Here is a 15,914-nt window from a genome sequence, read left to right as displayed (position 1 = left end):
ACATAGAAAATTTTATCTCTAGCTGTTTAGACAAATATTCCACAGCTGCAATAATTATAGATGGGAAATTAAATGCCAGGATGGGACCAAATGATTGTACACTATTTAATCAATTTATGATCCACTATGAACTACTAATCTTAGTTGATGGACACCCATTTTAGCATCACTCTTTATATTTATAGATCAGACTGGATGTATGCCAAGAGATTGGGGAATAGCAATTATTCTACCATCTATAAAAAGGGCAATAAAATGATCCATGTAACTACAGGGCCATTAGTCTACTAAAAGTTGTTAGCAAGTTGTATGCTAAGCCCCTAAACCACAAACTTCAAGACTGGATAATCTCAGAGGGCATAATTAAAGACAAACAAGCTGGATTCAGGGAAGGGACCCATATTTTGGTACTTTACCACCTTGTACAAAAATATACATATTTTTAAAAATCCTCTCTTTTTGTGGCCTTCCTTGACTTTAAACTGATATCCAGAAATACCCTCTGGGAAAAACGAAATTATTGATAAACGCCTCCTCTATCTCATATGAAAGCTATATTCCAACTCCACCTTAAAAGAAGTGTGCAACCCACAAGAGTTAGGGTTATCAATAGAATAAGAGACATGGAGTTCCAACTAGAACTTAACAAGATATCTCTCCACAGTAGAAATCAGATTAAATGGGGTTTGTGGGAACCAGGAAAGTATCTGAAAGACCTGACTTTTCCTAAGAAAAGAATAGCATTTTTTTCTATATAGAAGAATGGAAACCACCAATCTTAGATAATAGGCTCCATTATTCAGACTGAAGTGAATTCATTCTCCAAAAGAGCTTCTCTTCCAGAACAAAGAGAAGCAGAAAGGAAACTGCCTAAACAGTAGAGGAACAAATGATCCATTCCTAACTGACAAGATGATTTTAGAAAACTAAGAAAAGGAAGACCAGAAAAATAATGATAATGAATCATCCATGCAGCAAAGTTGATAAACTCTACTTACCAAGGAAAATATTGTATACCTTATATCTACATATATTGTAAATGATCCCAGCAAAATTAAACCTTTGTAAATTGTAAATAAATATTTGTAAATTGCTGGAAGATTTTAATAGTAATTATTAGGAAAAAATGGATAAAATTAAGTATTTGTTGTGAGAAATTGTGATTTATTTAATGCTTCCAAGGGAAAGTAGCTTCTCAATATATGGTAATTATTTTGCTATCTCTAATATGTTACAATAATGGAAGATAGACTATTATTAGTCTGGGTTACATTCTTTTTGAAACTACACAGTATAACTCACAACCTTAAACCTATTTTCTTGCGCATGACTTTCTTTTCTATTTGCTATTTAGGGACTAACTTTAAATCAGTTTTTGCAATAACTTTGCATCTATTACAATCAATTGCATTTATTAATTTGACTCAATTTGTAATACTCAAGAAGTAATGGCAGAAATGTGAAATTTAAGTATAAGGAGGACAGAACACAAAGCCTCACTAACTTCACTGGAACCAAGCATCCCTGATTTGGAGATTGGAATCTAGTCTCATTTGAAAATGAAATTGCAGTTGATTGAATTCATAAAATATACTAAAAATAATATAATTGACTTGGGTTTAGTTTAGTAAACACATCTGAAATAAAGATTCCTGAACCAAATGAAAGCATCAAGGCTAGCAGAACCATCAAAGAACTTCATCCGTCAGAAGATAAATGACTTAAGTTCAAGGAGTGGAATCATAGAGGACTGAAGTACTTGATACATAAAAGGAAATAAATGCTACACCTTGTTTCTGCCTGCCAACCATTTTCCATTTCAAAGACAGAATAAGATTTATTTTGTCAAAGTTTTAGAATTAAGTCTTACTTTTTATAGGTTTGCCATATGTTTAGGTTTCCTTGAAAATATCCTATTTTCTTCCACATCTTTAGCCAGGAAGAAAAATTATTTCCAGTAATTGAGCCTGAACCCTAAATTTTGGGAGCAGTGCTGAAGGTGATGTGTACAGTGTTCAGAAGGAAAAATGAGATGACAAATTCCTACAGTACACTCTAAAAAGTCACTAGAGGTTTATTATATCTTAGAAACTATCAAAGACTATTACATCTGCAGCACATAAATAAACCAAAATCCTCCAAAGCATCTTAAGTAAATCAAAACACCCAGGAATCCAAGAATAACAGAAGTCATCAACAACGTACAGACTAAGGACTGTAACAGCCACTTAGGTAGGCATACAATACATGCAGAAGACTGGCAGAGTGCATCGTCTCATCTAAAGAGAATCCACAAATTAAAAGTCAGATGATACAATGAAAACTCCATCTCAAGACATAGTTTTTTGTATGCAAGCATTCTAGACCAAGTTAAATAAAAAAACATTAGGGAATTCATAGAATCATGGAATCATAGAGCTGAGATTTCTGGAAGCTTGGATTCAGACAAATCAGTAATCAACAGACACATAAAATACAATATATGTAAACATTATTCATAGAATCATAGGGCATCTGCTCAAGGCAGGAGACCTTATATATCCCAGTAAAATGGTTGTCCAGTTTATTCTTGAAAACTTCTGGTGACTGAGCACAGTTCAGGGAGGTAAGCTGTTCCATTTATTGTTTTTTTCTGTCAAAAATATTCTCCTAGATTCCAGGTTGGATCTCTCCTTAACCAGCTTCCACCCATCATTTCTTGTCTTGCTTTGAGATGGAGAATAGGTTGACCCCCTCTTCTCTGTTATTTTTCTTGCAAATGCTCTCAGTAGTCCCAATGCAAGTCCCTTATTTTTTTAAAAAATGGATGTAAATGCAGACATTTATTTTTTTTAAGAGTTATTCAATACTGTATACTTTGGTTTTAAAACTTAGTTTTTGCTCCCTCTTGTGGTTAATATTGAAATGTTTAAAAGTTAATGCTTCTCCCTCTTGTGGTTATTATTGAAACAAACTTTAAATGTAATATATTAAAGGCAAATCAGATCACTTTCAAAATATATTTTGTAATCCACAATTCATCTTCAAGTTAAAGTAATCCATAGAGAAAAGCAAAGACAGGAAAAAGGGCGGAAAAAATCTCAGCTTGCATTTGTTGCAAAAGGGTACATAAAAAAAAGGAATTTCTCAATTGCTCCTAGTAGTTCTAAATCAGGGTCCTGATTTTTAACAGTATTTCTATTGTCTAATTTTGTGTAATATAGTGTAATGTCTCTCTTGGATGACTCCTCTGCTTATTCCTCGGAGGCCACTGGAGAGAGGATGTGTTCATTCCTGGCATATTAGGAACTGGGTTAATTAATTACTCTGAATGGCCAGCTGAAAGAGATCTACAGAAGGCTTCGGCTGGGGACAGCTTGCAGGGGTGACCAGTCAATGAAGAGGAGGAGGTAGATCCGAGAGCACCCAGGGCAGAGAAAAGTTAGGAGCAGCGGAGATCTGCCAGATTACTTGGAGCAGGCCCCACCCATCTTGATCGAGTGCACCAGAAAGCTATTTATCATGGCAGGCAGAAGGAGGTGTTGCTGGGAACATGTTTGGTTTATAGCTGTGTTTCTTGTACTTCCAACTTGACTTTGTGCCTTGGATACTCTGAATTTCTCTTGCCAAGTCAGTTCTTGCAGGTTTATTTCAGTTTGGCTTGGTGGAGTTAAGTTTGTTTAGTGGACTGACTTATTGGAGCAACTTTCCATTGTTTTATGGACTATTGGCCATTGCTTTGTGAATTAACCTTGGCCTGCTTGTGGTTAGATTTATTTGGGACAGTTCTGAGGCTGGGTGAAGGGAATTGCTAGGAACATTAATAAAAAAACCTCTAAAAGCACACTTGTGTGTGTGTGTGTGAGTGAGTGAGTGGGGCAGAACATATAGTCACCTATGGGTCCCTACTTTGTTTTAAAATTTTAAAAATCTTAATTTTAGAAATTTATTTTGATTTTTTTTTAAAAAAATGTTTTTTAAAAAATATGTTTTAGTATGTCTATGGAGATTCTCAGTTAACCAGGTCATGGTTGTCCCAAAGATGCTTTTTCAAGAGGCAACTGGACTGTCTTTGAAGACGTTTTGCTTCTCATTTCCTCCCTTCTGAAAACATCATGCTGAGTCATTGCTTTTGTCTGTCTGTTGTGCAGCACCAATTTTTTCATTGTTCTTTTCTTTCCTTCTCATCATTTGCTTCTTTAATTTTACTTAACTTTGCTTGAACTTTAGTTCTCTTTCACTTCTTTCTCCCACAGCACGCAACTGTTTTTATCTGCTGTGATGTACGGCTGCTGCCCATCACTGCCATCTACAATAATTACACTCTTACTTAGGAATCAACTGTCAAATCCAATTTCAGGAAATTCTGTTAGTTCCATTGTGAAGTTTATTTCATTCCTTGTTTGCTTCACTTTGTAATGTTTAAGGTTAATGCATAAATATATATGACTATCCATATGGATTTATCTTAAATTATTATTTACCTATTTTCATTTGATATGTGTTTATACATTTTCATATGTTTATTTAGTTTATAAGCTTTATAAAATCAAAGTTTGATATAATGGACTTGCATGCAGCGTATAAAATTTTACTGCAATTTACATCTTTTGCATACATTGGAACAGATATTTATTCCACATAATACATATGCAAATAATATGATGTAATTTGCTTCATTTGTATGATACCATCATCAAAACGTTAAATCTCGACAGTACCCAACTATCTAGGTCAATGCTTAATTGAATCTATTAGACAAAAGTTCATTGTTTTTCTAAAAAAAAATTTCTTAATTTGAGTATGAAGCACCTTCCTGCTAAAAGTCACATATTCCTAGAGATAGCTATTTGACAGTAGTTTCATAAATCATCTGTGTTTTCATAACTTAAAATGAGATTTTGAAAAGTTCATAATTCCTAAACAGGTAAAAACAAATTAATTTAATTAATTTCTTTAATTCTGTGTTTATTCTCTTCCCATGTTCTCTGCATTATTTTTAAAAAATATTTCATATACTCAGAAAGAGAGAGATAGTCAATTGACTACAAGATGGATTTTTAATAGACAGACAGCATCTTTCCCTTCATTCTTTTTAATCTATTTCAACAACTTGAAGATATGAGCCGGAATGACTTTTCAATTCATGCAAGGGCTGGAATGAAATATTGAAGAGAGACATCCTCATGGAGTAAGATGAAATGAACAATTCTCTTACTTACAATATCTGCAAAACACAAATCCATATTTTAAAGAATAATAAAACCAAATGTGAAGCATGGAAATTTGTCAAATGCTTCCTATTCAATAAAGATTGCATATAATCTCAATTTATGACTAATGGGAACCAGAAATCTCTTCATAAGTCATAAGTCAAGCAAGCATGTTATTGGAAATATTTTCCTGGCCTTTCTACTGGAATGGGATTACTCGCCATGGCCATCTCGCCAGTCAACTCACCATGGCCAATTTGCCATGAGACAACTCACCACAGGCCAACTCGCCACAGCACAATTAAACTCAATTATTTAACATAATTTAAAAATATTTTAATTTTTGTCATTCACATTTCATGTTGTCCCTCCTTTTGCATACTTTCTGTAATTATTCTACTTCACCATTTGTTCAAAATTAGTGAAAGGCTTGTCCCATGGTGAGCTGTCCCACAGTGAGTTGGCCATGACTAGTTGTCCCATGGCGATTTGGACGCAAGTTGGACGCAGCAAGTTGGATGCAGCAAGTTGGACGCAGGAAGTTGGACGCAGCAAGTTGGATATGGTGAGTTGTCCTAGACCCCTTTCTATGGTTGTTGCAAAGAAAGCATGGTAGTTGTTAATCAAAAGCCATTCATTTGAATGGCATTTTTATCAAAAGATAGCAAAAATAATCATAAATTGCAGTTACATGACCATGGAACACCACAACTGGTCATAAACTTGACCGACCCATGGTACAACCATTTACAATTGCCAAGGGTGCTTTATGGACCATGAAGCACCAGTTCCATGATCATCATAAGTTGTTAAAGAGCCACTGTAAATTGAGGACTGCTTGACTGGAAAATTATAAAACCCTCCTCAGCACTTAATCAGAATAATTTCAATCTCAGTAGTGAACAGGAAATTCAGAATTTCAGTTCTGCATGGTACTTGCTATAACAAAACAAGTAAACAAGTCAAAGAACAGTAAATAACAAGAAAATATAAATCACTGAAAAATAGTCAAGGAATCATTATTGACTGTAAAGGTAGGATTAAATGCAATCTATAAATATTAGAAAAAACTTTGAAGGAAAAAGAAAAACACAAAAGAACTGCAACAACCACACTACAAATCAGTTTTTTTTGCTGGTGGTCATGAATTTGCATTAAAAAGCAATATATATCTAACAATAATCCAAAACTGTATGGAATGGCAGTTCTGTTAAGGTCTGTTGAAGTGGTCTATTACCAGGATAGAATTCAGCCAAATGAGTATTATCGATTTGCAGTAGCATGACAAATAGTCCTGTAGCCAGCAGGATATTTTTCCAGTTTGCTAAAGTCATAGATCTGAGGCTACCAAACTGATATTGGTATCAATATGCATATTTATTTTAGATAAATGTTTTTATTTAGTTTTTTATTGTTTTAAAGTGTTTTTATTATTGTATGTTTTAATTATAAGCCACCCAGAAGCATTGAGATGGACAACTATAGAAATTGAGTAAAAACAAATACGTATTTGATCCAGAACTGATCCTCCATTGAACACCATTGATTCAGCTTAAACAAATTAACTAGACATTTTCATTTTATAGAAAAGAATGACAATTTCTATCAAATATTTTATATAATTGTATGTACCCAGATGATTAAATTGATTAAAAGATTATCCAAACAGGAACACTTACTACACAGTGCTTTTGTGGGGTTGACTTGCTGCCCTACAAGGAACTGGAGAAGTCTCTTAATATCAATGCGTGCCTCAGCCATATTCATAGGGTCTCTTTCGTGAGTAGAGTTTTGAGACTCATCCCAAGATACTAAAATTCAAACAGAATATATTTTGTTATCTACACCAGACTTGTAAGGTTAGCTCTAAATTCCGTAGCATTTAAAACATTATAATCCGGATTTCCGGTTTGGCACTGCAGCAGGACAGTCGCTGGATAGTGGGGCTCTGCGAATACCAGCCAATACTTCTCTGTTAGGAAGCCCTAAGGGGCTAAAGTTACCTTGGAGGGGTGACGAAGAAAAGAGGGACTCCTCGTTGATCACAGAAGAGCAGTGGCTCTTTTGCTTGATCGGAGGCACCCTCCCGACCGATGGAGAAAAGGAATGGCCATTATGGTTGGAACAAAGCTGAGGCAACTGAACACGAAGAAATAGGAAGTGAGGATTCAAAGCAGCATGAGAGAGATGAAAAATGAGTTGGGAGAAATGAAAAGTGGTATGGGAGAGATGAAAGAAAAAATGAATAATTTGGATGAAAGAATAGGGAATAGGGAATTTTCAGCAAATAATAACAAAGAATGAACAAAGGATTCATTCCTTTGTTAGAGAAATAGAGAAGTCAGAACAAGAAGAAAAAAAGTAGATGAAATAAATCAAAGACTGACGCAAGAAAATAAAAGATCTTACAGATTCAGTAATAATGTTTGAAATGGAGAAGGCGGCTTATTATTTACAATTTCAAAATACTGAAGAAGAAAAAAGAGATGACCTCTTAGATATGATGATAGAGATACTAGCCAAGGCTTTAAATTTAAATAATCAGGAGGAGGATAATGAGATGGATGAAATATTCAGAATACATACTGGCTATGTGAAAATACATAAAATCCCAAGAAAGGTCCATATGAGATTTGTTTAAAAAATCAACAAGAGAAGAAGTATTTAAAAAGGCAAAAGATGAACCATTGCAATACAAAGGAAAAGAAATTGTTGTTCTGAAACAGGTTCCAAGAAGAATTAGAGGTTTAGGAAAACAATATCAATTCTTGACTGGGAAATTAATCAAGTATAATATAAATTTTAGATGGTTGGTGCCTGAGGGGATATTAGTGAATTGGAATGAAAAAAGATAGACTGGATACATTAGACAAGGCATTAAAATTTTATGATTACCATTTTAGTGCAAATGAGGGACAAGAAACAAGAGAACAAATAGAATACAAGAAATAAGAGGAACAAACAAGAGAAGAAATAAACACACAACAAGAAGAAAGTGAGGGGCTGAGAAAATAGAGCAAGCAGAATGAGAGGGAGTGAGAGAAAAAGACCAGAGAGAAATAAGAACAACTAGGAGAACAAGACCCATATATAAGTGAAGAAGATGGAAGCCGAAACCAAACTTCTCTCAGTTAATATAAATTGATTGAACTCTCCTATGAAAAGGGGGAAAAATTACACACTGTCTTCAAGAAGTTCACATTAAAACTCAACATGGTATTTTATTGGAATACCCCAAGATTGGGAAAGTCTATTTTCACTAGCAAAACAAAATAAAAGAGGGTTGGCTTTATATATTAAAGAAACAATAAATGCCAAACAAATCTACACAGATGAAAAAGGGAGAATTTTGATGGTGAAACTAGTAATAAATAAAAAAAAGATATTTTCGATAGTGATTTATGCGCCAAATAACAGAAAAGAAGAATTTTATTAAAAATTGCATAAGAAGATAATTGAAATAGACTATGAAAATTTATCTACAGTAGGACTTTTAGTAGGACTTCAATGCAATTGTAGATACAAAACTGGACCATAAAAGTAGTAAAATAGGTAAAAAATTAAGGACTCTTTGTGGCACTTTTTTCAAAATGGCAGAAGAAATAAGTATATAGGATACATCGAGAGAAATAAAGTCAGAGAAAAATCAGATACATTTTACTCAAATAGACATCAATCATGGTCCAGAATTGACATGATATGGACGTCCCTGGAATTGAGTAGAAATCTGCAAGAGATAGAGATAGAAACAAATTTATGGGCTGATCATAATCCAATAAAAATTAGTTGGAAGGGACAAAGGAAAAAGGTGAGATGGATGCTGAATCAGTCAATATTAAAAGATAAAGAATGTATTAAAACAATTGAACAAGAAATGGAATTCTTCTTCAAAATGAACAGAAGAGACCTCATTACAAAATGTATGAGACACAGCCAAAGCCTGTGCTAGAGTGTCAGCTATAACCTACATTGCTAGAAAAAATAAGAAGAAACAACAGCAAAAGATACTAGAGCAAGAGTATAAAAGATTTGAAACTGATCTACAAAGAGAACTGCAGAAAAGAAAATTAAAATTACAAATGGAAACAATAAAACATAAATTAAATCTAATGGAAAAGGAAGGTTTGGCACAACAAATTAAAAGATCAAAACAATTTTTTTTAAAAAATGCAAATAAACCGGGAAGATGGTTAGCAAACAAGTTGAAGGAAGCGAAGAAATTGATAAGTAAATTGCAAGATGAGAAGGGAAACTTACAGTACCAAAATGAGTAAAAAGAAAATAATTCAGAAGTTCTATAGAAAATTATACAACCAAGAAAAAGTGCCAGAGGAAAAAATATTGCAATACTTAGGAACGCAGGACTACCCAAAGTATCTGAAATGGTTGAAAACTATGTTAAATGAAAAAATAACAATGATAGAATTGACAGAGCCGATTAAAAGATAAAAGAATGATAAAACGTCAGGGCCAGATGGACTGCCGGCAGAATTTTATAAATATCTACAAGAGGTATTAAGTACATCTACAAGAGGTATTAAGTACGTCACTGTTAGAGGTCTACAATGAAGCATTTTTAGAAGCTAAGATATCAAAGACCTGGAGGGAAGCAAATATTACGGTAATCCAAAAAGGAGACTTGGATTTAAATCAAATAAAGAATTATAGACCAATATCATTATTAAATGTAAACTATAAAATATTTGCTTCAATAATAGCAGGAAGACTTAAAAGGTATTTGAATAAATTCATACATTCAGATTGTAATGGATTTTTGATCCATTGATCCAAAAAGACAAATAAAAAATAATGTGAGAATTATCTTAGATACATTGGAATATTACGAAGTACATTCAGAAAAACAAATGGCATTGATCTTTTTAGATGCACAAAAAGCATTTGATAATTTAAATTGGCAACTTATGCTACAACTACTAAAATGTATGAACTTTGGTGAAAAGTTTATTAAATATGATTCAGACAATATACTCTAGACCAGGGATGTCAAACTCAAGGCTTAGATTTGGCCCGCAGGGCTGGTCTGGAAATAGCAAAGGACTGGTCCGCGATGCCTCTGCTAGCAAAAATAGGGTGCGGGCGGGGTGCACATGCTTTTGGCCTCCAGAGTCCTTCCAAGCCCAAAATGGGGCTTCCAGAATAGTACAGGAAGCCTTCCAGGCCCAAAATGGGGCCTCTGGAGTGGTCCTGGAGGCCTTGCAGGCCCAAAACAGGGCCTCCGGAGTGCTCCAGGAGACCTTCCAGGCCCAAAACAACACCTCTGGAGTGGTCCAGTAGGCCTTCCAGGCAGGAGTGGGCTTCAAAAATTTTAGCAAGGGGTTCTCTGCTCTATTTGACCCAATTGGAGTGAAGGGAACCTACTACTGCCAAATAAATTTTGGTAAAGTACTAACAAGCTCAATTCCTTCCCAGGGTCCAACTTCAATCGAAGAATCTCATTTCCAATCAGCTCTAGCCCAGATGCTCTGAAAATTGTTGAGGCTTTTCAGATGACCACTGCATCCCCATTTTCTCAAGATCACAGCTGGTACCAAGTGTTTTACATCTCACATAGGGGGAACATCAGTGGTGTGCTGGTAAATGCTCTTTTGGCGCCATTGCTATCATAAAACATATTGGCTCACCTCTGTTCCCAACCAAATCACAAAATTCCAGAAACTTTAGGAATCTGCTCTTGTGAGCTGATACAAGCCAACTCCAGCACATCACTGCAGAACACCTTCTTCTAAGCTCATCCAAATTTCTATTATAATGTCAAGGTGGCTACTGTGTTTACAATATGATCATGAATAATGGGAGTCTTGTTAACATTCAAGAGCATTGGACAAGATAACCCTTATGGTCGCTATCAATTACAATTCTGTGATGTGTAATATGGTGCTACATGCAGATGTAAAGCAGTTTCTTTTCAATGAGACTTTATTCCCAGTAAAATACCTCTAGCCTTATTGTACTATTTCATTTGTAAAGATCTGTGAAATCTCTCCTGGTCTGAAAAAAAAGAGAAGTAAAATGCTTACCCCAGGGAGGATTTCCAAGGTCTCTAAAGTGAGTTGTAATACACACTAGATCAGTTTCTATTTTCAATTCCATCTCTCCATTTAGATTTGCTTCTATTACCTACATAGAAACAAATCAGTTTCGAGAGCCATTAATAACATTTTCCAATTCTCACCATATGCTTATGAATACAACTGTGCAGCATAAAAACTGCATGGAAACCTGAATTGAACACTTGGTATTTGTGGAGTTACCCTCAGCATATATTGTAGTTCTAAAGATAGAGAAGTTGGATTTCAAAGAATGAGGCTTGGTACGCTGAACAATCACAAAAAAGCAGGGTTGCTAATTAAATAGACCCCCCTCCTAACCTAATAGCCTAGATTATTGTCATGCTGTATAATTTTAAAACAAGTGATGTCTTTTGCACCATGGTTACACTCACCCCTACTAACTAAAAGACTATACGAATCCAAGCAGTCTGATAAATATGCAAAAGAAAAAGGAATATATGGAATACTTGTAAGAATGGTAAAGCCATGCACTCTTAAGAGAATCTTTATTCCTTATTCTACTTTATTCTGTAGTCCATATCCAGGCAACTCTATGAACAGCTTGGCACCTTTCTATATGCCTCCCAGATTTTTTGACCATTTGATGTTAATTTAGATTCTTTTAACATTTTTATTATTTTAATTATTTGTAATTAAGAATCATTTACCAAAAATTGGGGAGGGGAACTGAGTGAAAAAAAGTAACAGTTACTAGGTTCATTTTATTTACACAATAGAGGCTTCATAGCATTTTAAAAAAATAAAAATGATGCATGTTTTTTTTTTGAGAGGATGCCCAGTGGGCTGGAAAAATAGACAAAGAACTGTGAATAAAGTGAGAATAAACTGTCTAATGAGCCTTCCAATTATAAATTATAATTATAAATGTTTTTTATAATTTACCATAGTGATTATATCAGTCAATCTTTGAAGGAGAACACTCAAAACATCTTAGCATTTCACAATTTGGTTGCTAGTCCAAAATATAATGCAAAATCTGACTCGCCACAAAAATCATTTGGACCACTATTATCTTAGCCACTATGACAGGGGTGTGATATGAGTTACAAAATTTGTGAAAAATAGCAAATCTCAATGTCCTTTATTCACAGTTCCTGTTTAGGAACTGGTGGATCTCTCTCTATATTTGCATGTTGATGTTATGCAGAACTTAAAATTCAAAGGTGCTTCACAGTATGCAAAAGACACTAATGAATCATCTTTTAAGGCAACATCTTTTCCCAGAACTGCAGGGCTTCCCTCTGCAGCATGATAAAGATACAACTGGTTTAAAGATGTTGCTAGAATGTGCTATATTTGTACCTATAAAACACTGAAATCCCTTTCCCCAAAATGAATTCTAAGTGCTGCACAGCTGTAATATCTTGGCAAGCATTCAATATCAAATATATACGTTTGCATATCAGATTATTATCAGATATTGACCAAACAAGACTTGATGTCTTTGCTCATTTGCAAGACTAAAAAGCTGGGAAACCAAATCCTAATATACATTATGTGCCAAATCAGCCTGTGTCATAAGTTAAAGGAGAGAAAACAAAACAATTAATATCTTACTATTCCCACCATGATCTAACCTTGAATGGATTTGTTTTATCTGTAATTCATTTTGAGAAAGCACTTTATACAATTATTGATTATATAAACTTAAAATAATATGTCCCAAAATTCTGCAATAATTAAGTAGAAATGCAACTCAATTATATTTAACTCTCTTACCAAATATGCCTTCACAATTAAACATATTGTAACTTACAACTGAACTGCTGAGATTTTTCATTCTCTCCACAACACATTTCATGGTCTTCAGCACAGGTAAATAAATACTGACCTGCAAAATAAAATCAGTAGCACTCTAGATTAGGGGTCTCCAACCTTGGCAACTTTAAGCCTGGCGGACTTCAACTCCCAGAATTCCCCAGCCAGCAAAGCTTCTGAGAAAAGAATTCTGGGAGTTGAAGTCCACCAGGCTTAAAGTTGCAAAGGTTGGAGACCCCTGCTCTAGATGACCTAGGAATATCTTATCAATGACACACTTTCCAGGGTGATACATTATCCCATAGAGAATTAAGCTAATTTAGAACCAAATGACATTCTACGGTTCAGCACATGACTGAATTATAATATATAGTTTTGGGTGAACTTACCCAAATTTAGCTCAATTAAAAAAAAAAAAAAACTATAGCTACTCTGAATCAGGCCACACTGATAAATGTATCTTTTCCTTCCTACATCATTCTTCAAATGAGAATTCTAGATATAGGGAAGGACAGCCCAGCAAAGTTTAAAAACCTCTTCTTGCGGTAAATGAACTTGCTCTGTGTCGAAGTAAGTATTTATGTTGTACCATGGCCTGAGTTTGGGCTAACTCCTCAGAGAACGATTCTAATTAGCTATCTGCATCAATTAAGTTGAGTCTGGTTTAGGATTTAAGCCAGAATCAAGACTTGTCTCAATACTCCAAGGAACCACCTAGAACATGTGAAGAAAAGAATCAGGCTAAGCACCTTGGCAATAAAGCCCACTTGAAAGTGTTCTAGTTCTGGCTTAATAAGTATTAACTATATTAAGACTAGTAACTAGTGAGATGAGGCTTAATGAACATCAACTGAGTAATGCAAGGGTTTCTATAGCCCATATTTTAGAATTGGCTTGTGGTAGGGAATCTTGAACATAAGAAATGTAGTTCCTCCATGTCTGAGATATTTTTGTTTTGTCCTTTTGTCATGATCTTGACTATGATTAATTTGGTTTATGATTTCAAGCTACTTTTCAGTGTCACCTGTAATGTTTTGTGGAATTAAACCTTGGACTGAATTACAGTCTTACATTTGGAAGTACCTCTATCATCTGATGCATGAAGCTAATGCATAAAAATCAATGTGAAAATCATAAAAATATTGGAAAGATCCCAGATAAAAATGTTCACTGGTATCAAATTATACAACATAAATGCTAAGAACAAAAAATGTTATTTGTTTTAACAGCTATGTCAGAAACATAAGAAATTTGCTGCAATAAAGCTTAAATGCCACAAGAAATTTTAGAAGAAACCAAATAAAACTGTTTTTAAAATTTAGTTTTAATTCTCTAAAAATCAAGTTACTTACATCGAAGTTGGGCACACTGGGTTCTCTGAAGTCATTCCATAGTTTTCTGGGAATAACTCCTACAGGAATGTCATGAGTCACAATGCGGCTACTGGTTGACAAGGAAGGCTGGAAGAAAGAAGCTTTATATGACTAAAAGAGTAATTTTTGGCTATTTAAAGAATTACCACATTTCATTGCAATATCCATAACTATTTTATACCAGAAAGCAACTCCTTCATAACTGCAAGAAACACCATGACTTCAAGCCTGTGAAAATTGGTACCATAAAGTTATCTCTCTTCCAATCATGTGTGGATAGTTATAATGAAACATGGTCACCCTTAATAATTTCCTTCTAAATGTTTGCCTGGGTCAAAAGTTTAGACAAATCTTACAGCCAAATTTTCAAGAAATCAATTCTCAAAGTCCTGGAAATCAAATTAGAAATGACTGCTACTTGGAAACTTAGAGGACAATTTTACTTAGTACAAAATGTGCTTTGAACCCACTATTCACTTCTTCATAGCCTGAATCTTAACATGCAGATCTCTGTTGTTTAAGAAATTAAATCACGCAGAAATAAGTAGCAACTGATTTCCCTTGAGTCTGTTGTCATTTTTACATGGTTTGTGCAAGCTGTAAAAACCCCAAACTAATCCTCCTGCAGAGGTAACCAAGTATTAGTACCATAATTTAGCTGAACTGAAAGCTATTATTTTCCTTTCACTTTGATACTATATAGTGAACCTGGGGACTTCAAAATGCCGCAATATCAGGATAACCATATCAGAATGTTCAACAATATGAAGATCCCCCTGAGTAAAAGTTATGCTGAAAGAAGTTACTGGGTCATGAGCATTTACACAACTGTACATTTTATTATTGATCAAACATTTGAATACATTGCAATTCTTCTTTGATAGGAAAACTGACATCAAACTTAGAATAATTCTCTACTCACCAGCTCCATGGCTACTGTAAGGCAAGGACATTGTTTATTAGTCAATTTGATTTTCACTGTCTTGGCATTCTGAGCAGTTTTAAAAGCCCTGGAAAGGTTTTCAGGTGCCAGTTCTAAATAAATTTCATTATTTTCTGCAGAGACACCTTCCATCTGGAATTCATCAAAGAAGTTCATCTAGAACAATTTTAGAAAGCAGAGATGCTGATAAGGCTAATGCTATTAATATTGATGTTCATTTAAAAGTATTGTTTTTCTTTTGCTCTTAAAGGTAAGTAACTATAAGTAAGGTAGCTGTTATAGTCATGAATAGTCCTGCGACTTTACTTGTATGAACTATCAAACAAGTTCAGTATGGTCAAAAACATTAATTCACATATGTCTACAAACAGACCAGATAATATAATAGCTAACTAAATAAACAATACAATGGAAAAATTATTAACATTTCATTTGTTAGAATCTTCCAACACACAATAAAGTCTCACAACAAAATATTATAGATCCTGACTATAATCCTTTCTATAGCTTAACAGAAGCTATTTTTTTTCAAATAAAACCTTGTTTGAATAAAAAG

The 15,914-nt window shown here is 34.3% G+C and overlaps 1 protein-coding gene across 3 annotated transcripts in view; it reads right to left on the bottom strand.

The window, feature by feature from the left end:
* Window positions 1-15,914, bottom strand: part of HUS1 (HUS1 checkpoint clamp component) — a 43,229-nt gene that overhangs the window by 22,446 nt on the left and 4,869 nt on the right. For 2 of the 3 annotated variants that reach the window (XM_034416436.3, XM_087892363.1), the window contains 6 exons: window positions 15,338-15,514; window positions 14,395-14,502; window positions 13,041-13,115; window positions 11,231-11,330; window positions 6,872-7,003; window positions 2,050-5,206 (listed from right to left, as the gene is read on the bottom strand). In XM_034416436.3, the coding sequence (XP_034272327.1) occupies window positions 5,124-5,206; window positions 6,872-7,003; window positions 11,231-11,330; window positions 13,041-13,115; window positions 14,395-14,502; window positions 15,338-15,514 (675 nt within the window). In that variant the 3' untranslated portion in view covers window positions 2,050-5,123. Of the gene's footprint in view, window positions 1-2,049; window positions 5,207-6,871; window positions 7,004-11,230; window positions 11,331-13,040; window positions 13,116-14,394; window positions 14,503-15,337; window positions 15,515-15,914 lie in introns of those variants that run through there. The other variant, XM_087892362.1, reaches the window with a different exon arrangement.

Source organism: Pantherophis guttatus, chromosome 4 (assembly GCF_059756535.1).
Source record: "Pantherophis guttatus breed Tessera chromosome 4, ASM5975653v1, whole genome shotgun sequence".
In the NCBI taxonomy this organism is placed as follows: Eukaryota; Metazoa; Chordata; class Lepidosauria; order Squamata; family Colubridae; genus Pantherophis; species Pantherophis guttatus.
This window is presented reverse-complemented; position numbering and strand designations above follow the sequence as displayed.